We start from the raw sequence: 23,120 nt of genomic DNA on the forward strand, positions 1-23,120 counted from the left end.
GACCCTAATTCTAAATCTAATTCTCTCTTCATTACACTAAATTGTTTTTGTGGGTATCAGTATTATCAGTCTACAGTATTTGTCTATTTGTCTATTAGGTCTATTTTAGATCGATCTAGTTGTATGATTTCTTTGGTGAAGAGAACTCTCAGTGAGAAACTTCTACCAGTGCAGATCAACAGTCCTTCAAATTAAAGTCTTAGAGTGCTTCACATTGAGGCCTGAACTCAAGCCATGTTTCCTTTGACTACCCATACTTTTCCTCATTAGTTGCCATGCTCTCATAGGAATAACACTCTTCTATGCCTTTCTCAGTTATGGAAGCATAATAAATTCTTTTTTAAAAAAAATTAATTTTATAATTATAACATTTTTTTGACAGTACATATACATAGGTAATTTTTTACAACATTATCCCTTGTACTCCCTTCTGTTCCAGATTTTTCCCCTCCTTCCCTCCACCCCCTTCCCTAGATGGCAGGCATTCCCATATATATTAAATAGGAAGCATAATAAATTCAGTTGTCTTTGCTTATGGAAGAATTTGTCAGTCTTCATCTTTCTCCCTTTTGACTCTACTCACCATCCCTGTAACTTTCTAAACCAAAAGATTCCTTCCGGGAAAGGACTCTTTTTGTTTGTGTTATTTCCCTTGTTAAAATGTTAGCTTCTTGGTCAGGGATTGCTTTTGCATTTGTACCCTTAGGGTTTAGGAAATGCTTAGCGCTTATTAAGTGATTTTCTATTCATTTATTCATTTAAGAATTACCTGTGGCACTGAGAGATTTGCCTAGGGTCACACATGGATTCTGTGTTAGATATAGGACTTTAATGCAGATCTTCTATCTTCCAAACCACAGTATCTTGGCTGTCACATATACACACACGTGCATACATGCATGCTTTTTTACACATTTTATAAAAGTCTCCATATAAATAAATGTGTGTTTATATAAACATATACATGTAAAATAAAGTGACCCTTCTCTTTGTCGAGGCCAGTGCCTCTACGAATACCCTTAATTCCATCCTTCCTAGCAACTTGTCCCTTCTGACATTTCCTTGCTCTCAGATTTTCAGTCTCTTGCCTGCCCTCTAGCTTCTTGCTTACTATCTTTAAATGTCTTTCTCCCAATCTTTTAAAAACTTTTATAAGTTCCTCCCATTTTTTTTAAACTATCTCATTCTGTTTCTCATTCCTTTTTCAGTTAAATTCCAATTCTATTGGAATATTCCACTTTCTTTCATTCCCTCAATCTTTTGCAATCTTTTTTTTGCTCTTATACCTTTGATTGTCCTCTCTAGTTACCAATAGTCTCTTAATTGCTAAATCCCAGACTTTTTCAGGTCTCTTCTTTCTTGACCACTCTGCTACACTTGGCAGTGTTCACTGACTACCCTGTCTGTCTGCATATTCTCCCCTTTCTGTGCTTCTATGGCACTGTCCTCTCTTGTGTTCCTCTTACCACTCAAACTAGTTTTTCTTAGGTGCCTTTTACTTAAAATTAGAGACACTTGTCTGTTACAAATTTTTTAAAGGATAAAATTTCAAATATACCTAAATTTTTTCTCTGTTTCACTAGCAGTGAACTGCATATTATTATTCTTTTTGGTGTCCATAATCATGCCTTTTTAAAATTAATTTTATAATTATAACATTTTTGACAGTACATATGTATAGGTAATTTTTTACATTATCCCTTGTACTCCCTTCTGTTCTGAATTTTTCCCCTCCTTCCTTCCACCCCCTCCCCTAGATGGAAGGTATTCCCATACATATTAAATATGTTATAGTATACCCTAGGTACAATATATATGTGCAGAACCGAATTTTGTTGTTGTTGTTGTTGTTGCAAAGGAAGAATTGGATTCGGAAGGTAAAAATAACCTGGGGAGAAAAACAAAACAAAAATGCTAACAGTTTACACTCATTTCCTAGTGTTCCTTCTCTGGGTGTAGCTGATTCTGTCCATCACCATAATCATACTTTAAAACCAATATATGCCATCCATCAATTTCACCCTTCACATATGAAGTATGTCCTATTTTCAGTTATTGATTCAACTAATTTATTGAGTTTAAGGCACTGAGCTAGATGCTAAGGATTAGACTAAGGTATAAATCTTAAGTTAATAAGACATATAGGTATTTAGGTCTAAAACTGGAAGGGACTTCAGACACCATGTCTAATTCAAGCCTTATATTTTCCAGAGGAAAGTGAGACCTAAGAAAGTTAAAGATTTTAAAAGCCAGTCAGGATTTGAAGATAAGTCTTCGTTCTCAAACAGTTTATAAAGTATTTTATAAAGTTTATAAAGTATTTTGGCTGCATGGCTTTTTGTAGAATTGGTCAATGTTTTTTAATTTGACTATTCTTATGGTTGATCTGCTCTAGATTTCTGTGTTAGTTTTCTTAATGATTCATAATTATATATTATACATTCTTTGAAGTTATTTATCAGTTTGTTCTTCATACATTTCTTTTATCATCTCTGCTTGAGGTTACTTAAATTCATTCTGCAACTGAAACGGTGTGTTCTATTGTCTGTTCTTTTTAGATGTCTAGTACAATCATTTGTTTTGATGAGTGTTGCTTCAGTATTAGTATGCTGAATATATTTTAGGACCAAATTGTTTGGGTTCCTATCTTTGTCACTTAGTTTCATGATATACTTACAATCTTTATAAAATTTATCAGGAAACTGGATTTAATGTCTGTGGTAGATTCAGGATGAAAAACTGCTTAGGAGATTAGATGACATTAAAGTAAATGACACTCTCATATAGAAATTTGATGCCCCATTAATGCCAAACTTTCCTGTCAATTTTCCATAGCACATATTGATTCTAATTCCTTTCTACCCTGCAGTCATTTAATTCCCTCTTTCTTTGTTAAATTGGATAAGGTACAGATGTCATCCAACTACTTTAGGTTTCCTGCCCTCTTTATCTTCTTCCCTTGCAAGTGAGGCATCATGGGTAGAATTCTAAGTAACAATATCCTTCTCTTTGTTTATATTGTATTTCTATTCAGTCTGTAGTGTATCTTTTAAAAGTTGGTTTTGCCTTTGTCTTTAATTATTTTAACTCCAACAGTTTGCCCTGTTTTGTGTTAATTGACAGGATACCCAGAGTTGGATTTATGGCTGTATAAACAGTGTTTCTATGTGGTAAGTATGTTATATAATGTATTAGAAATGTGTCACTTTGCCTCCATTTAGAGTCACTTAAAATCAATATCATTATACTTTATTTGAAAATAATATAATATTACCTCTATAGTTTTATGTATGATAGTTATATATGTTTGAAAAGTATCAGACTTGGAATCAGAATTACCAGAATTTAAGTCTTTGCTCCAACACTTAATATCTGGTTTCCTAAACTCTCTGAACTTCAGTATTCTCAGCAGTTAAGGGACGATTATTATACTTTTACCACCTACCTCCAGGAATATCTTGGGAAGTTTGATAAAACTTAAAATGCTAGATCATTATTACTAGTTACATAATTCATGACAGTTGTATACAGATATGTTACCAATTTTAAATTCATACTAGGGTTTATTGGCTAATTCTTTGTTGTTCTTGCTCTTGCTGTTTGTTTACCAATTGTTTTTGCTTTTGTAATTGCAATTCATATTGATCTGAGTCACAGATTTGTCTCTTTTGATAACAACTTGGTTATGGTTCATTTTTAGTACTCAAGGTGTAGACCTGTCTTGGAAAACTGAACTATTGCCAACAATGAAGGTAAATTGTTTTTTCCTGGTGAAAAAAAAAAAAACTTTGTTATATGTGTAAATGCCTTATGTAGTTTTAACCTATCTTAGTTGTTGTGCCCTGCTTCCTAGAGCCCCCACGCTGGGGTGAAAATATGCCATCTTAGTGGAGAAGTGATGAGGCGGGACTCCTAAGGATGGTGGAAAAATGGAGTCTGTCTATTCCAAGGTCTTGCCCTCTTTATATACCCCAATACCCTTATGTAACCAAAACAATACTGGGCATGCGCTAAATACATACTGTGCATGCGCTAAATACATACTGCGCATGTGGGACCACGTGAACAACTTGCTTCTGTATGTAGATTGCCATCTGGTATCACTCTTCCACCTGATATCACTCTGCTTCAATCACAACACAGGTTGTCACGGCCCCCTGACTTCTCAGGAAGGCTGAGAGCCCTTAGGGGAGATGGGGAGCTAAACAGACATTGTTAGCAAGTTCCTTCTGAGCTGAAGAGTTTTATACCTCAGCCAGAGTTTTCTCACTGACTGTGACCCTCTACATTTAGTATTAAGTACTTCCTTCTATAGTACAGTGTAACCTGTTAGAAGCTTTATTTTGAAGATGATAATTTTTTAATAGCTTTTTTATTTTTCTAAATACATGGAAAAATGTTTTCAACATTCACTTTGCAAAACTTGTGTTCCAAATTTTTCTCCCTCCCTTTCATCCACCCCTTCCCATAGACAGCAGGCAATCCTTCTTCTAAACATATTTCCATATGTGTCATGCTGCACAAGAAAATTCAATTCAAAAAGGTAAAAGAAAAAAAAATGAGGAGAAAAAGCAAATAACCAACCACAATAACAGAAATAGTAAAAATACTATGCTTTGATCCACATACAGTTTTCATAGATATCTTTCTGGATACAGATGGCTTTTTCTATCACAAAATCTATTGGATTTGCCTTGAAACATCTCATTGTTGGAAAAAGCTAATTCCATCACAGTTGATCATCACATAATCTTGTTGTGTACAGTGTTCTCTTGATTGTACTCACTTCATTTAGCATCAGTTCATGTAAGTCTTTCCAGGTTTTTCTGAAATCAGCCTGCCTGTCATTTATAAAATAGTAATATTCCATTACATTCCTATACCATACCTTATTCAGCCATTCCCCAGATGATGAGCATTTATTCAATTTCTAGTTCCTTGCCACCATAAAAAGGCTACTACAAACATTTTTGCATATGTGGGCCCTTTTCCCTTTTTTTATGTCTCTTTGGGATGCAGACAGTATCCCTTTAAAGATACTGTTGGATCACAGGATATGTGCAGTTTGAAGGCCCTTTGGGCCAATGCATTAGTGTCTCAGTTTTCCCACGTCCCCACTAACATTTATCCTTATGTTTTTTCTGTCATCTTAGCCAATCTTAGAGGTATGAAATGGTACCTCAGAATTTTCTGAATTTGTATTTTTCTAATCAATAGTTATTTAGAGTATTCATATGACAAAAAATGACTTTAATTTCATCATCTGAAAATTGTTCATTATTCTTTGAAAGACATTTATCTGTTGGGTAATGGCTTGCATAAAATCATTTTCTTAAGGAATATAAGACTAATTTTTTTTTAGTTTTTTAAAAAATTATTTTCCTGGCATCTCTTTATCTAAGTCTTCCAAATTTTTTAATGATTTATTTTAATTTTTTTTCAGTTATTAGACATTTGAAATCTGCCTATTCCATTGCTTCCTCCATTGAGCAAATTTTAAAAAAAAATTAAGCAATTCTCTAATAAGATGACATCTCCTTAGTTTCCAGTTCTTACTACTATGAAAAGAACTGTTATACATATTTCTGCATATATAGATCCCTTTCCTCTTTCTCTGCTTTCTTTGGGGTATAAACCTATTTGTGATATAAATGAATCCATATGATTTGTATATGAGACCTTTATTAGAGAATATTGTTGCAAATATTTCACCCAGTTACCAGTTTCTTTTTTAATATTTAGGTTATTGTTTCTGAAATTTTTTTTTTGCAAATAAAAATCCAAATTAAATGAGTCAAATTATTTTATATACTTATATTAAATTTCATTTAATTATTTATTGGTTTAATTTACTTACAAAGACAAACATAAAGGTAAAATTCTTTAATTGGTCTCAAATTCCTAAAGGAGACATGTGGGATCTTTAATAAATATGATTATTAGGAATTTGGTTTTGAGTTATTCTGTCATTATTGAAAATTTAAATATGCCATCAAAACAATTTTATGAAGTATCAGATAAAATTTAAAGACTGTTATAACTATAAACAGGAATCTTATATCTTTAAACCCAAGTTTTATAACATATCTAATCATTATACACATGATTGAATGAATTCTTTCCCATTTGTTTCAGACTTTCATGTTGAAACTCCAGGATTATCCAAAATTGTCTCATCTTGTTGTTTATGTACCATCTACTAATGGAAATAAGGTAATAGCAATTTTTAAATATTCAGCTTGTCTATTAATATAAAAATCTTGAAGAAAATAAGATACTGATAGTCTTGTAAAAATTTTAAAACAGCCTTTTATAAAATTATGTTTATTGATTATATATTTTCCCTTGCCTGTTTGCAAATAACAAGATGTGTCCCATGTGTATTTGGAGCACTATTTAGAGTCATAGAAAACATTAATGCCAATTTTATTTTGATTGTCCAGAGGGAGACATTTGACTACATTTTTCTGCCTTAGAAAGGTTTGAAAGCAAAATTTTCAAAGTCTTAAAAGTCTTACAAAGTTCCTATATTGCATTCACTTTTCCTTCTACTTAGATTAAATCAGAGAGTGTTCTTCAGCTGCATTAATCTAACAAATGCTCTTTTACTCTCCTTTTTTTTTGGATTTAGGACTTTTAAATTTGTTATTACTGCTACTACTAATAATTAGTTTTTCAAATGTATTTTATTGATATCTTTTGTTTTTTACATTAGCTAAGTATCCCTTTCTGTCCTTCTTCCTTCTCCTCATAGAGAATTGATTAAAACAAATATATTTTTTTTTTTAAAGAAAAACTAAGAGGGGAAAAAAAAAACACCAAAAATATGATTACATTTTTAAAAACTACAATATATTCCATGTTCCATAACCAGGGAACTCCTACTTCTTCCCCCTATACCTATAGGAAAAAAGTAAGGAATGGTGTTTTTTTCATAGCTCTTCTTTGGGGCCAAGCTTGTTATTTGAAACTTTTTGGAATTAATTTTGATTGTTTTGTAGTTGTTCTTTCCATTTACATCCATAGATATTGTATGTATTGTATTCTTGACTATACTTTACTTTATATCAGTTCAATGAGCCTATATACTTCTTTGTATTCTTATGTGTTCCTTACAGCACAGGAATATTTCCTTATATTAGTGTACCATGATATCTTTAGTCCTTCCCCAACTGATGAGCATCTGCTTTGTTTTCAGTTTTTTTACTAACTCAGAAAATGCTGCTATTTTGGTGTGTATTTTTCCCCCCTTAAATCAAGAACCTTCTTGAAGTGTATGCATAGCATACATTCTAGGCCAAAAAAAGAATATTTTAACCTCTGTTTTAGCTAATTTTGATAAATTCCAAATTATTTTCCAAAATAGTTGTATTGATTTGCAGGGCTACCAATAGTACATTTGTTTGTATGCCTTACTTTCTATAATTCCTCCACATTGATTCTTTCTAAATCTTTTGTTAACTTTGCCAGTTTGCTGGAGGTGAGGTAAAATTTCAAAGTTGTTTCAATTTGTGTTATTTCAATTATCATCAACTTGGAGCATTATTTCATAGTTATTGATAATTTACAGTTCTTCTATTTAGACTTATTTGTTTATATCCTTTGACTACTTGTCCATTGGGGAATGTAAGATCTTTATTTTCTAGAGTGTTGTGTCACTTGAGGTAAATTTAAATGTTTTCCAGCTTTTTCTCAAATTTCAACACTTTTTTATTTATTTCTTTCAGTTTCTTTCAATTTACTGCCTTCTTCTTACTTTACAATAAGCACTGTTATCCTGAAATATTCACAATTACAAATCAACCATATGCAACTGAGCTACAATAAATTTATAGTTTGTGTTCTTTACTGACTATATACAATAGATGTATCTTATAAGTGTGTAGATCAAGCTACATTTTCTTTTTGACTTAGACTTTCAGTAAAACAGTGTGTTCATTTATAATTCATTCTCGTTTGTTAGTAGCTTCTGAGGTATTTTTGATATTCTTTCCCTTTCCTCTTTTTCAGCCTATCATCCAAGTGTGTGATTTTCTAAAAATACTCAAAAATTATAGGCAAACTTGCTATTTAAAGAGACTTTGTCATTGCTCCTTTTCTATTGATCATGATAACTTTAACATATCAGAAAAGTTAAATGAAATATGTTCTATCAAATTTTGTTTAAAATTGACAGAACTTTAATAGAGGATATTTTGCAACTTATGTTAATTGTTACATTGAGATAGTTAACAATAATTGGTGTCATTGATGCTACTTGTTTAGAGGCTGAATTTTGTGAATTTTTACATTTTATCTAGTGACCCTTCACTTAATCAGCACCTTACTATAAGTTCAGTTTTACCAGTAAGGTTTTTTTTTTGTGTGTGTGTGTGTGTGTTTTTCCCCCCAGTTTGTTGTAGACTGTGAATTATTTCACATAGAATTAAGAACTGTACAGCTTCCTGTAACTCATCTCTTTTCTTTTGGTAGGTATCTTATTTCTGCAAATCTTAAAAGTATTTTTATTTGTAACAGATTATCTTTAACAGATTATTTTATATTTTATAGTTTCAAAGTATCTTTTGCCTGTGTGCCGGATTCCTTCTGACGAGTAAGAGGCACTGGAGCCTGCTTCCTTGTGTTATGCTAAAAAAATGTTTATTATTTAACCGAGGCAGCATAAAAACTTTTTAAAGTAACTGTTTAAAGTAAACATAATAATTTAGCTTCTCATGGTTATGGTGCTTTATGAAGAGTTCTCAATTATATGATTCTATATATCTAATTCTTTAATATCAATAGAACTTATTCTCCAGTTTCCAAGTAAGAAAACAGAATCTCAGAGAAAATGTGATTTGCACAGCTCATAAGGACCAGCACTTAAACTTGAATCCAGGTGTCCTCACTGACTTCCTGTTCTTCCACCACACTGTTATACCTGTGTAAATGTGAGAAGTGGCTATGAGTATACTTATATCACAGTGAGCCAGTGCTCTGAAATGACCTTTGGAAGAATTGTCTGTTCTCCATAATAATCACATTGATTTGCAAACTACATTAGTTGCTATGTGGGCTTTTTTATTTTTTTTAAATTTTGTTTTTATATATGCTATGTATATTGGCTTGTGCTATGTTGCTCCATTATGAGATTTTCCTCTTCCTCCCATCTTTCTAAGCTTTCTCTAAAATGTTCTTTATGTTCTATATGAGAGAAAAAAGTGCTATTTTAAGGAAAATCCTGTTTTCAAGTTAAGCCTCATTTCTTAGAAAAATACCAAGGCTAACCCTTAATCAGACTATGCCATCCCAACATATAATTTTAAAAGAAAATATGTTGTGGCAAAAATTTTTAACTTGATAAAATTTAATGTGGCAAACAATTTTAACTTAATAAAATTTATCTTTGTAAGCACCTTTGTGTGCATGAGTGGAAAAATTATTCCAACTCATTGTTTACTTTTAAATTAAAAGGAAGTAAAATATGTAATTTTTAAGTGCAAATGTATTATCCCAAATAAAAATCCTAAAACTTAAGTCAAAGAAATCAAGATGCTAAAAAGCAATTATACAGAGAGGACAGCAATGTTATATTTCCCCTGCAATAGTTTTTTAACAATGTGAATAAGAAGCCAAGGATAAAATTAAGTGCTATATTGGCATTCAGTCCTTCATTATTTCTCCTTGGTATTATTTATAACAATATGTACAAATTTGCATTCTTACTGAATTTTCTCCTGCTTTTGTTGGGCATTTCTTCAGTTTACCAGAAATGTTTTTGTTCTATCCCTTAATTTTTATCCTAATGCCTTAGTCTTGTTCTCTAAATTGGTAGTTACATTTCTAAATTACTGTAATAACCTTTAATATAAATGCGGTCTAGTTATTTATCCATGCCCTTGGTTTAAAATATATATTTCTGTTAGATTTAGGTGGGTATTGTATGATTAGCTTCTAACCTAGCTCCTCTTTTTCCTATTGAAAATTTCTTGTAACAATACTCTGAAAAATTTAAAGGTTTATTGCATTTCTCTTCGAGTAATTCAGAGTTCAATAAGTGCTAGACTTGGGCATAGGGCAACTAGGGGACACAATGGATAGAATGCTGGACCTAGAGTCTCAGATACTTCCTAACTGTGACCCCCCATTAATCCTGCTTCAGTTTCCTCATTTGTAAAATGAGCTGGAGATGGAAATGGCAAATCACTCCAGTCTCTTTACCAAAAAACTTCAAATGAGTTCACAAAGAATAGGACACATCTAAAAAAATTACTGAAATATCAACAACAAAGTTGGACAAGTCATTTATTCTATGAGTACTTTTTATCTTTAAAATGAAGATAATAATACTTGCACCCTGTAAACTAACTTTTGACCACTTTTACTTTCAAGCTGTGGTAATCTAGTTTTTGGGAAGTATAACTTGTGGCATAATTTGTCAGACTATTATTCAGCAAACCATGATTTTTGCACAAATCTATGCCTTAATAACTTTCCTTTACATATAGTCACAATTATAAGATCTTAGTACCCAGACAGGCTATTCAGGATTGAGAATTAAAAAAAGAAGTTATGTTTAATGGTTATTTTGTCATATTTTCCCAAGTAGTTGCTAAAGGGCAAATATAAACCTACTGAAACTAGGATGTAGTAGTTCCATTACATCTTCTAAGTTTGTTTTTTTATTTCCCATTGAAGGAAATTTTTTTTTTTCCTGAATTCAAGAAGTATGTTAATACCATTCATTACACAGTTGTAGCTTTTTAAAAAAGTTGTTCATTTCAAATGTATGTTTTGTGTACTTCCTCAGATTATTATGATATGGGTAAGTATTTCCCAAACTAATTTGACCAGTGAACAATTGTAGGGTTTGAAGTAGAATGATAGAATCTTAAAATTCTATTTCAGGGACTCTCTGAAAATGATATTTCTCAGGAATAAAGGAGAATTGGAACATTTGAGAGAAAATTAGGCAAAACTCAAGTTATTGTTTATGTAAGATTACTGAACAATAAATGTAAATCCTTTAGAGGAAATTTTTTTTCTATTTGACATTTTGTCATGAAACCCTTTTTTCATCATTCGTGGAGCATAAAGATTTCATAGAATATGGTTTGGGAAATGCTGACATGGAAGATAACTGAACTGTGAGGACACTTGATTTTGAGTTGTTGCTTTACTTCTTATTTCTTATAAGCCTTTAGACAAATCACATCAACTCTTGAGTTTCATTTTCCCCATCTATAAAATGGGAATAATACTTTCACTGTCCAAGTCAGTGATGAGGATCAGATCAGATTAATGGGTATGAAAACTGCCAAAAATTGAAAAGTGTTATATGAATTAGTATTTTATCAGTCTTCCATGTAATAATGTAATAAAAGCTGAACCTTTTTGACAATATGAATTCTCCAACAATTTATCAAAGTATGTGTCATGACTTAAGGAACTTTTACCTTATAGCCTCCCTATTCTGTTTTAATTTAAATATTCCTTGTGAATAGGTATGTCTGATCAAAATTCAAACATTTCTTTTTTAAACAAAAATCTGGGACATGTATAACAAACATTCCCACCTATAGAAGGAACACATTTCTGTCTTGAAGTGTTGAAAGAGTCTCTTGCCTGTTGTAAGACATGAGGGCCACATGTGACCCACAGGAATTCCAAGTGAGACCAAATCTGATTAAAATATAATTAAGAAATATTTAATAAAATAAGTAAAATTATAACAAAGCATAAATAATATATTTTAAAACAGAATCAATATACACCCTATACAGTTATGTTCCCCCGTTTTTTTGTTTGACCCATTGTTGTAAGAGACAAAGAAACATAGCTCTTTCTCTTTGAATGAGCTCTAGCTTCTTCTATTCCAGGCTTTACCACTTAAATAGAGAAGAATACACCTACCTGCCAATAAGACTTGTATGACATTAACTAAAAAGTTTCACTTCTCTGGGTTTCAGTTTCATCATCTATAAAAATGAGAAGTTCTTTCTAGTCCCAAATTTAAATAATTTTAAAAATTTAAGTTTTTCTGATTTTCTGTAAGTTCATGATATTTTCTTATTATAAAGTCTTATTAAGACTTTTTGGGAAAGGATTATCTGTATTATAGACTATATTGAATGCAATAGTGTAATAATTTTATTATATTCAAGTACTAATAGTAATGGAAACTAATCTGGAGTTGTCTGGTAGAGGTACTATTTTAGTGGAAAAAAATTTGAATTGTTATATTAAAGGGCTAACTCAGACAATTTTAACTTCTGCTAATTTGGCAGCTTTTTGTATGTAAATGAATGTTTTAAAAATTTCCTCTTTTTAATAGGTAAACATTGTTGCAGTACTCTTTTGGTATCTTTTTAATAGTAGGCACTTAATACAGATTTTTTGAGTGATTTATTTGATTATTAAACAAGAAAGTTTGCTATTAAAAAACAAGTTCTTTTTAAAAGATATTGTTCAAAGGTAAACTAACTTAACACTTGTTATTACTAACACAAATATTAACTTAGTGATAACTAATTTAGGTTCCTGTTCTCTCATTAGTAACTTGTATTTTTCTTAATTGTTTTTTTTAAATAAATTTTGTTGCTATATTGACTTAATTTTTTTCAGTCTGTGATTCTTTGATAATCAATCTAATTAAAACCAGATTTTAATTAATTCAACAGGATTAACTTCAAGACAGATCAAATTAAATTCAAATGGCTTATTCTACACTGTACCACTCATGAACTTTGGACAGGTAACAATTCTAGGGAAAGCAAAAAGAAAGAAAGATTTTATATTTTCTGTTTGGGGCATATAAGTAAATAAATAAATTTTTCTCTCTAAAATTGTGCTTAGATATATCAAGCTTTCAAAATTGATATAAAGAGCAAATGCGCATCAACCAAAGGTAATTTTATTTCCCCTAAAATAAGATATATAAGAAAAGTTACTTAATTGCTTGTTTTTATTTTTTTTCCTTAAAATGCTTATCTTATTGAAAAATATATAGGAGGTATTTAAACTCTTGTGGACTGATTTATAATCACTTTAGAATCAGTTCTTGGTTTCAGAATTTAAGGAAGACTAATGATTTATTTGACTTTATGATAGCTAAATTTTAGCTGTTTGGCAATTTTCCAGTTTCTCAGTTTTTAGTTAAATTAGTATTGAGTTAAATCAGCAAGCATTTATTATATTCAGAAATATGTTAATTTATACAATCATCATAATTAGTTATATTCTTATCATCTTTGTTTAGAATTGATAACATCCCTGATGCTAAAAAATTAATTACAATTATCAGAAAATTTTTTTTGTGGCCAAGTAGGAATTGTCAGGGTCTTTCATACATTTTATTTAGATGTGATTTTGAACTACAGTAGATTATCTTAATTTTGGTGACATGGCAATAATTGATGATATATTTTTCTTATTTTTGTGACAGTAGAAAAAAATAATGTTTTCAGACTCCATATTCCTTGGTCCCATGAAGATATGATGATTGCTTCAAAGTAAGTCTCTAAAGAAATTTATCATGGAATTGGTGTTTTTCAGATAGCTTATATGCTATCTTATTTTACTCACTAAAATCATATGGACAAATTACATGGTACATCTTAAGTAGAATATTTTCTCTGGTATTTTGCTTCATTTTTAATATTGAAAAATATGTTATGGTCAGCCTGATTTGGAAAACCAGCCATCTCTAAGAGGAAAGGAAATATTTGTTTGTATATTTGTAATATCTATCTTTGTACTTGGCAATATAATAGTTGCTTAAGAATTGTTATTTAATGAATAGATTAATGAAATCGTGTGGTATAAGGAGATCATTGTACATTACAACATCAGTATTATACAATGATCAATTCTGATGGAAATGGTTCTTTCCAACACTGAGATGATTGAAGCCAGTTCCAATGATCTTGTGATGAAGGGAGTCATCTACACCCAAAGAGAGGATGTACGAACTGAGTGTGGATCACAACATAACATTCTCACTCTGTTGTTGTTCACTTGCATTTTATTTTCTTACTCATTTTCTTTCCTTTTTGATCTGATTTTTCTTGTGCAGCAAGATAATTGTATGAATATGTTTACATATATTGGATTTAACATATATTTTAACATAACATATATTGGATCACTTGCCATGTAAGGGAGGGGTGAGGGGAAGGAGGGGAAAATCTGAAACAAAAGGCTATGCAAGAGTCAATTGAAAAATTGTCCATGCATATGCTTTGAAAATAAAAAGTTTTATAAAATTAAAATTAAAATCTCTTTGTGGAAAAAAAATTGTGGTATAATAGAAAGGTGTTAGATCTAGACTTAAAAGGTGGTTTCTTTTGTTGTCTTTGGGGAAAGGGCTTCTCTAAGCCTCAGTTTTCTCATCCGCAAAAAGAGGATAATAATTGTAATTCTTATCTTATAACATTGTGATAAGAATAAAATGAGTTAGTGTATTAGAGTTCTTTATAATCCTTGAAGTGATATAAAAAATACTATTAGTTATTAAAGCTAATTCTTTCCAGACAATCCAATGAAAATATCTTTCTTAAGTTTTCTATTTAGATGTCATCATCAGATCCATCCTAGTTGTAAGCTTTTTTGCTGCTTTTATTGGAAATGTCCATTGCACTTACTCTTTACTGAAGAATGAGTAATTCACTTCTTGTTTCAGAGCCCCAACTTCTACAGAAATTTCTTTAAAATTACATGTTGCACAACCAGAAAATGATAGCCATGTAGCTGTGTTCCATATGTTTACATCATCAGATTGTCGCTATGAGGTAATTAATTTTTATTACATGTAAAGGGAATTCATTTGGGTAATATTTGATATATTTTTATGATTTCTTCAGATAATTGTCCAAAACAGTGATGTCCAACTCAAATAAAAACAGATCCCTTGCAAGCTGCCTATTGACTTATAAAACTACAAGTTAATATTATGTTGTATTTTTATTTATTTTGCTCTCCAATTTCAATTTCCTCTTAATCAGATTCTGGTACATTTGGGAGGATGGATACCTGCTATTTGACACCTCTGGTTTAAAACATACAATATTATTATAATCTTTATAAATAAAAACTTATGTAAAGCAATACCCTATTTATGTTCTTGACATCCTTAATTTTGTATATTAATTTTATCTTAGTTTTTCCTGAATTAAATACATAAAAATAAAATAATAGTCATAAATTAAATATTAAGAATATTATTTTACAATAGTGATGCCATTTATGCACATGAAATATTTTTTCAGTTCTTCTCAATTTTGCTTTTAAACTAAATATTTGCTTGCTTTGTGGAAATTCCTGTAAGGTGAATTTGAATTGGTGTTAAGTGCCAAGAATTTCTTCCTCTGAATGGTAGGTTTTTTAAGAGAAGGGACTTGTTCTTTAGTCAAAATAAAGTCAAGGTCAAACTTTTATCAGTGATTCAATTTAGAAATCTTAGAACTGACCAAAGATAAAAGACATCAATGGTTTTATTAACCCCATAATATATTATAGTTTTGTAAGAAGTCTTGAATTCTTAAGATACTTCTGAAATAAGAAAGATTTTTGTAATGTCACATTTTAAATGTATTTTCTCATAATAATATTTTATGTTATGATATAATTTAAATCTAAATTAAAAGAAAAATACTTGATTTTGTTATTTAAATAGTTATATTAGATATTACAAATAAAACTACTAGGTACATTTAAAAGCTTGCCTTTTTTTTTAAACTTTAAAAAATTTGGGGGTATCTATTATACAATATTTTTATTCTTCCAAAAAACTGTTTTCCCTCATTCTTAGTAATATAAAATGAATTCATTTTCTGTGTAAATACAGAGATAATTAGTATTGAATTTATTCAAACTCATATTTTAACCTTTAATTTACTCAGCCTAGTACTATTTCTTTTTGGCTTCGTGTCTTAATGGAACTCTTTATAAAGTTTACTCAGAATTAGCAAAATCATGGGCAATATTTAACCTTGACCTCGGTTGTTGCAGTAACGAACGTGATTAGTTTACACATTACTATTTTTCCTTACAAAGTTTTATATAATTTCTCAATTTAGTCATTCAGTGAGCCATCTGTCATGGTCATGGCCATGTCTGTAGAATAATATATTCAGGTTAATCTAAATAATTATTAGTAATTTTAGTTGTAGAACCTAGTATAATTATGTTGGCTACAGGGAGCCTAATTTTTTGACCACAGCACCTTTTGAAAACTTAAGTAATAGAAGAGTTAAAAACTGCAGACTGACAAGAGAAGAGACAGAGAAATTGTTAATCACCAAAGTATTATATATGAGATGTTGAATTCCTATTTTCAAAGAATTTAAGTGTAAAAAAAAAAATGAATACAATAAGATCCAGAGTTTTCATGGTGTGTCTGCATTTCTATGAGTTATATAGTAAGGAGATGTCAGAAGGTAAAAGAGACTAAATTTTCTGTCCATGGTCACACAGCTAATGTCAGGGAAAGTATTTGAATTGAGGTTTTCCTGACTATGAGTTCAGCACTCTAGCCATTATGCCATATTATTCTTTGCCCCAGAAATAATCCAAACATATAAACCTACACACAAGCACATAGAAATTCTATTTAAGTTCTGATACTTTAGACTGATAACCTTTCAAGATAATAAGCTACTTTAAAGATTTTCTTTAATTATAATCATCATACATTCTGAAGTTGTTTGGAGTTAAAAGTTTAATAGTTCTGGTTCATGTAGTACCAGGCAAAAACATTTATCATATTAATTTCTTCAATGTATAAAAATAATACTGACATACTATTGAAATTTTTTTTTAATTAGATAACAGTTAGAACTTCGTTTTTACAAATTCTTGGACAGGTAAGGAATTTTACTAGTTAATTCCTTTTTTTTTTTTCCTTTTGAGTTATATAACTTTTATACCTTTGATATAAATAAGAAATGACATTCCGATTCTTAAATGAATTAATAAATTCTTTTACTTTATCATGTAATACTAGGTATTATAAAATGTTATGCTTGTCATAAAATTTAGAAATACTTTAGAGTAACTTTTTAAATTTATTTTGGTGAACAGAAGAGATGAAGAATTTTATTCTTTATAAATGTATTGAATCATCTTGAATTTATTTGCTCTATCTTTATAAAATTCCTAGACCAATAGCTTTTGTTATAGTGACAGGGTAACAAAACAGCAGTGAAGTTAGAAGAGTTAGGAGGGTTTGGAAGGAAAAGTGAGTTTAGTTTTGGTCATTTTAACTCTAAGATATCTAAGGTACAGCCAAATCAAGATATGCAATAGACACTTGAAAATGTGAGTCTGGAGATTAGCAGAGAGGATTCATGTTTAAATAGAAATGAGAATTATTTGTACAGAAGTGCTAATTGAATCTCTGAAAGCTGATGAGATTATCAAGTAAATAGTGTAGAGGAAGAAGACAGATAGCCTAGGACCGAGATATGTGTGACACCCATGGTTTGTGACTATTACCTAAAAGTAGATCCAGCAAAGGTGACTGACAAGGAGATAAGTGTGTGGAGAATTGGGAGTGGTTGTTTCTAAAACTAGAGAGAAGAGAGCATCCAGTAGATGAGGATGATCAGCAGTGTTAAACGCTAAAGAGATGAGTAGAATGAGCATTGAGAAAAGCTCATTGTATTTAGAAGTTAAAAGATTGTTAATAACTTTGGAGAAAACAGCTTTAGTTGAATGATTGTTGTTTCCATTGTTGCTTTTTATCCTTCATTCTCGAAGAGGAACAAAATGTCAGGGAAGTGATGCCATGATATGCAAGTGAGTTGTATATAAGTGAGGGAGGGCTGGGCAAGATCATCTGCCTCACTTTCCCCTCCTGAGCCATCTGGGTCCAGTGACCAGATATAGATCAGGGCAACTGGTGATGGCCCTGGATAAAATGGGAAACCTTTGCCTTTTTAAGCTAAGGCTTAAAATTACTTTACTCTGAAAGGCTAAATATAGTCCTGGAATGGGAGTTGAGGATGGTAGACAAATGGGAAAGGATTTTTATTAGAATAGGGGAAATTTTTGTTGGTTTTGGAAGAAAAGAACAAAGCTGAGTAGAAAGTTTAAAATGCAAGAATCCAGAAAAAAACTAGAAAGATAAAAATCTTTTGAGTAATTGGAAGGTGCAATAGAATGATGCAGTGCAAACATTTTAATAGAAAGAAAAGCACCATTTAAAAACAAAACAAAACAAAAAAAAAGCATTCATAACCTTACTGTCTTCAAGAAGTATGAAAGTGAGTTAAATAAGAAAAACAGAGGTCCTGGGGGTGGAGTAGTTCAGTTCTGAAGGATTCAGAAGAGGGAAAGGAATAAACTTGGTTGAAAGGAAGAGGGGAATAGTATTTGGATTTTTTTCCACCCTCATAATTTGGGTTCATGAGAGAAAAGAGTATGCAAGTATGAAAGAAGGGATAGGATAAGTGAGCATCAGAGAAAACTCAATCTTATCTGAACTAAACAAAGGAGACTGGAACCCACATCCTAAGAGTTTCTTGCAGAAATGCATCAAACTCCACTGGGAAACAAATAAAAGGATAATACTGAGGAGAGAATAATTACAATCAAAATAAATTTACAGATTTGAAAAGGAGATTGAAGGAAGGAAAGAGAAGTAAAGAACTAGAATTTAAGGGGAGTACTTTTGATTTCCTCTTAGACAATTAAGAACAAATATTATTAATGATGAAAGATCAGAGGAAAAGCTACAGAGAGCTGAAAGTGCAAGGAAAGGAAGTGGTAGCACCTATTGCAGACAACATTCTCAAAGAATTTAGCCACAAAAGTAAGGGGAAGTACTGGATGAAAGCTAGTTGGGATAGATAGACCAGTCAGGCAGTTATTTTATTACTGTTTGACAAGCACTGTGCTAAGCATAGGGAATACAAATAATAACAAAAAAAAAAAAATAACCCTTTTCCATAAGAACTCACTATTTAACCTGTGTGGGAAGGGGGAGGGCAAGAGGAGAGCAACACATAGTAACTGCCTAAAAATACTTTGGAGTTGGATGAGGAAGGATACATGTTTAAGGGGCATGAAGAAGTCTATGGTATAACTGAGTAGGAAATAATGAGATGATTGCCCCTTAAATGAAGATCTGGAAGAGCTCGCCCCCGTTTACCTCTCCAATTATCTCTCCAATCAGAGGAAAGGAAGTGTCCTGGGGTAGAGAACACTGAAGTCCTGTACATTTCAGGGTTAATATCCTTTGGGACATTGTATTTTCTTATTAACTTAAATATAATTTCTTTTTTTTTCCCCTGAGTTTTCTTAGTAATATTTTTAGTCATAATTTTGTGTGTGTATTTTATATTCTCCCACTTTATTTAAACTATTATTTGAAACTATTGCTTTTCACTAATTATCCTACCATCTGAAATAAAAAAAAAATAATAATTTTGCCTACTTTTTTTTGTAGCATGCTCTCCTGGCAGTTACAATTATTAGTCTGTCCTAGACCCAACAGAGTACCTTTGACCACTGACCTTTGCAGTGTGAACTCTACCCGGATCGCCTCCTCTGAGGCCTTCAAAGGTCTCTGGCTACAATCTCTTGAATCTATAGCTTAATAACCGGTAGCGCACTCAAGAATAGCCGCGTGTAATCTTAAAAGCCTTTATTATACCTACTCACATAATGCCCTGACTGATGCCCTGACTTGTTGGTTCCCGAGTGAACACCTGGTCAGAAGACCCACGTGTTCACTACCAAAATCCTTACCTCTTTCGGCTACCCATCTTGGCTTGGCCACCCAGGCTAGGGAGCCAGGGTGAAGAGCGCCAGGTTAAAGAGAGCAACTGCTGCCTGCAGTGGGCTTATAAAGGGCCTGTGAGGTCACACACACAGCCAATCAACGAGAGAGTCACCCATTACGAAACTATCTCATCATGGCCAAGATCCCACCTACAAAGCAGTCTTAATATCCACAGAGATTACTTCTGGGCCTCAATCTCCCGATGCACCGTGTCTGCCCATTTAAAGGGCCCTTACATTTTTTCTTATGCTTATTCGTTTATTTTTGTCTTTTTTGTTGTTATAGTCGTATATAGTAGTTATAACCATTAGCATTTCTAGCACTAGTTGAAGTACAGTAGTAGGGTTCCCTGGCTGATGTAGCCGGCTTTTCAAAAGAATTCACAATCCCTAATGACTAGGTTTGTGGCAAAAATTGGGTTTATTACACTGAGAAAGCAACTTTCTCAGTGGGCAAAATCCTCTTGGGACTTTTTGCAAAGGTTTGGGTACACAGCTTTGGTTATAGTGGAGGTTTCTGTCCCTGAGCTAGGGTCCAATCTCCAGATGAATTTGAGGGACTAATTTTCAACTCAATAGAGAGTAGTGATTATGCCTCAGGCCAAGATCTCCAATTGAATTGAAGGAGGAGATTGCTGTCAGGGAGTTCCTCTTAAAAGCAGGAAGGTAGAGCCCTAAACTGAGGGATTTGAGATTTCTAACCCAGGACCACTTACCCCAAAAATCATAGTTTACATCAACTACATCAAATAATATTGGAAACAGTGGGAATTCTTGATCTACCCATGACTTTTTAAACCATTTTTCAGTGTTTCTCCATTACAAATAATACCAGTTCTTGGTTTCACATAATCATTTTATCATATTCAGCAAAGAAATTTCTTGTACCTGTGGTTTTAGTGTTTTGGGCATAAATGAGTGCTTTAGTTTTTTTCAAAAGTTATTGTTTATACCTGTTCTAATGTTGGATCTTACTTGCAATCTGTGATAAAAACAATTGTCATATTTTAAAAATTTTTTATGATATTGCTATGATATCTTTGCCAATATTTTATTTTATTTTAGTGATATTAATGTATTTCTTTCTTTCTTCCTGATATGACTATCAAGACTATATTTGTTTCATAAAAGGAATTTGTTTTGATGTTATAGTTTTGAGTTTTTTGAGAACATTTATGTAGAAGATATTTTTTTTAACTAATATCTCTATAATAGTTTAAGATTTTCAAAATGCTTTACACACATTATTTCAGTTGATATTCACCACTCTGAAGTGTGTCCTATTATTATTTTCATTTTACAGATTAGAAAATTGAGGCAGAGAAAGGACTAAGGGACTGGCTAACAAATACCTGTAGCAGGATTTAGTCTTGGATCTTCTTAATTTTTTTTTTTCTTTTTTATCTATAGTATTTCCCTCCAATTACATATCAAGACAATTTTCAGCATTAATTTCTTTTCTTTTCTTTTTTTTTTTTTTTTTTTTTTGCTAAGGCAGTTGGGATTAAGTGACATTCCCCAGGGTCATACAGTTAGGAACTGTTGGATTAATTCAGGTCCTCCTGACTTCCGGGCTGGGGCTCTATCCACTGCACCACCTAGTTTCCCCTAAGTATTAATTTCTACAAGATTTTGAGTTCCAAGTTTTTCCCCTTTCCTCCCCTCTGCCAAAAATATTAGACAATTTAATAAAGGTTATACCTGTGCTGTCATGTAAAACATTTCCATTTAGTCATAGTTGTGAAAGAAGAAACAGATAAAAAGGAGAAAAATACAAAAAAGAATATGTGAAAAGTGCTTCAATCTGCATTCATAATCAATCAATTATTTATCTGAATATGGATAGCATTTTTCTTCATCAGTCCCTTGTACTTGTGTTGTTGAGAAGAGATCAGTCATTCATAATTTTTCATCACACAACGATGACACTGTATACAGTGTTTTCATAGTTCTTCTCATTTCACTTTGCCTCAATTTGTTTTTCCTCTTTCTAGGTTTTCTGAATTCTGCCTATTTATCATTTCTTATTGCATAGAAGTATTAAATTACATCTACATACCATAACTTATTCAGCCATTCCTCAACTAATGGGCATCCCATCAATTTCCAATTCTTTGCTACCACAAAAAGAGCTGCTACAAACATTTTTGTAGATGTGGGTCCCTTTCCCTCCTTTATGTTTTCTTTTGGATTACAGATTCAGTAGTGGCACTGTTGGTTCAGAAGGTATGCAGTTTGGGCATAGTTCCAAATTGCTCTCCAAAATGGTTGAATCTGTTCACAGCTCCATCAACAATGCATTAGTATCCCTATTTTCCCACATTCTCTTCAATTTATTATTTTCCTTTTTTGCCATAATAGCCAATCAGATAGGTGGGAGATGGTACATCAGAGTTATTTTAATTTGCATTTCTTTTATCAGTGATTTAGAGCATTTCTTCCTATTCCTGTAGACCTGTAGATAAGCTTTGATTTCTCTATTTGAAAACTGCTTATTCATATCCTTTGACCATTTATTAATTGGAGAATGACTTATAGTCTTATTTTTGAGAAATGAGACTTTTAAATGTGTTATAATGATTCTTTCCCACCTTTCTGCTTTTCTTTAATCTTGTGCAAAAGGGTTTTAATGTAATAATACCAAAATTATTTATTTTGCATTTTGAAATGCCCTCTATTTCTTGTTTAGTCATGAATTCTTCCCTTCCCCATAGATCTGGCAGGTAGACTATTCCTTGCTCATTTAGTTTGTTTATGATGTCACTCTTTATGTCTAAATCATGCATCCATTTTGACCATGTCCTTTAAGAATTTGGATTCTATACCACTTCTTGCATATATGTTTAGTATTGATATTGCTTCATTGTCTATGGTATCTTTTAGTGAAATATGAGTTCCTTCCTTATCCTTTTTAATTCAGTCTATTTTTGCTTTTACTGTGTCTGAGATCAGGATTGCAATCTCTCCTTTTTTTTTTTTTTTTAAACTTCAGATGAAGCATTATAAAATAGTGCTACCTTTTTTATTCTGTGTGTGCCTATCTGTTTCAGCTACGCTTCTTGTAAACAACATATTGTAGGATTGTGGGTTTTGATCCATTCTGTCTGCTTTTCACTTCATGGATTCAACCCATTCACATTCAATAATTATTACTGTGTATTTCCTTCCATCTTTGTCCTCCTCCTTTTTGTATTCTCTCTTCTTTTGCCCTTTCCCTCATCAACAGTGTTTTGCTTCCATTTATCATCTCCCTGGATCTGCCCTAGCCTCTCTCAGTTTGCTAGCCCCCATCCCTTTTAACTTATTTTTCTTCCCTCCTACTTCCCTGTTGGATATTCTTTTTGCAACTGATTGTGTAT

The 23,120-nt window shown here is 31.7% G+C and overlaps 1 protein-coding gene across 3 annotated transcripts in view; it reads left to right on the forward strand.

Annotated features, from left to right (window-relative positions):
• The window catches only part of PGAP1 (post-GPI attachment to proteins inositol deacylase 1), an 87,182-nt gene that overhangs the window by 31,873 nt on the left and 32,189 nt on the right, over positions 1-23,120 (forward strand). For 2 of the 3 annotated variants that reach the window (XM_074302800.1, XM_074302802.1), the window contains 9 exons: positions 3,124-3,170; positions 3,701-3,752; positions 6,136-6,213; positions 8,393-8,468; positions 12,660-12,733; positions 12,835-12,886; positions 13,424-13,490; positions 14,660-14,768; positions 16,803-16,841. In XM_074302800.1, coding sequence (XP_074158901.1) covers positions 3,124-3,170; positions 3,701-3,752; positions 6,136-6,213; positions 8,393-8,468; positions 12,660-12,733; positions 12,835-12,886; positions 13,424-13,490; positions 14,660-14,768; positions 16,803-16,841 — 594 coding nt within the window. The remainder of the gene's footprint in view (positions 1-3,123; positions 3,171-3,700; positions 3,753-6,135; positions 6,214-8,392; positions 8,469-12,659; positions 12,734-12,834; positions 12,887-13,423; positions 13,491-14,659; positions 14,769-16,802; positions 16,842-23,120) is intronic. The other variant, XM_074302801.1, reaches the window with a different exon arrangement.

Source organism: Sminthopsis crassicaudata, chromosome 3 (genome assembly GCF_048593235.1).
Source record: "Sminthopsis crassicaudata isolate SCR6 chromosome 3, ASM4859323v1, whole genome shotgun sequence".
Classification (NCBI taxonomy): domain Eukaryota; kingdom Metazoa; phylum Chordata; class Mammalia; order Dasyuromorphia; family Dasyuridae; genus Sminthopsis; species Sminthopsis crassicaudata.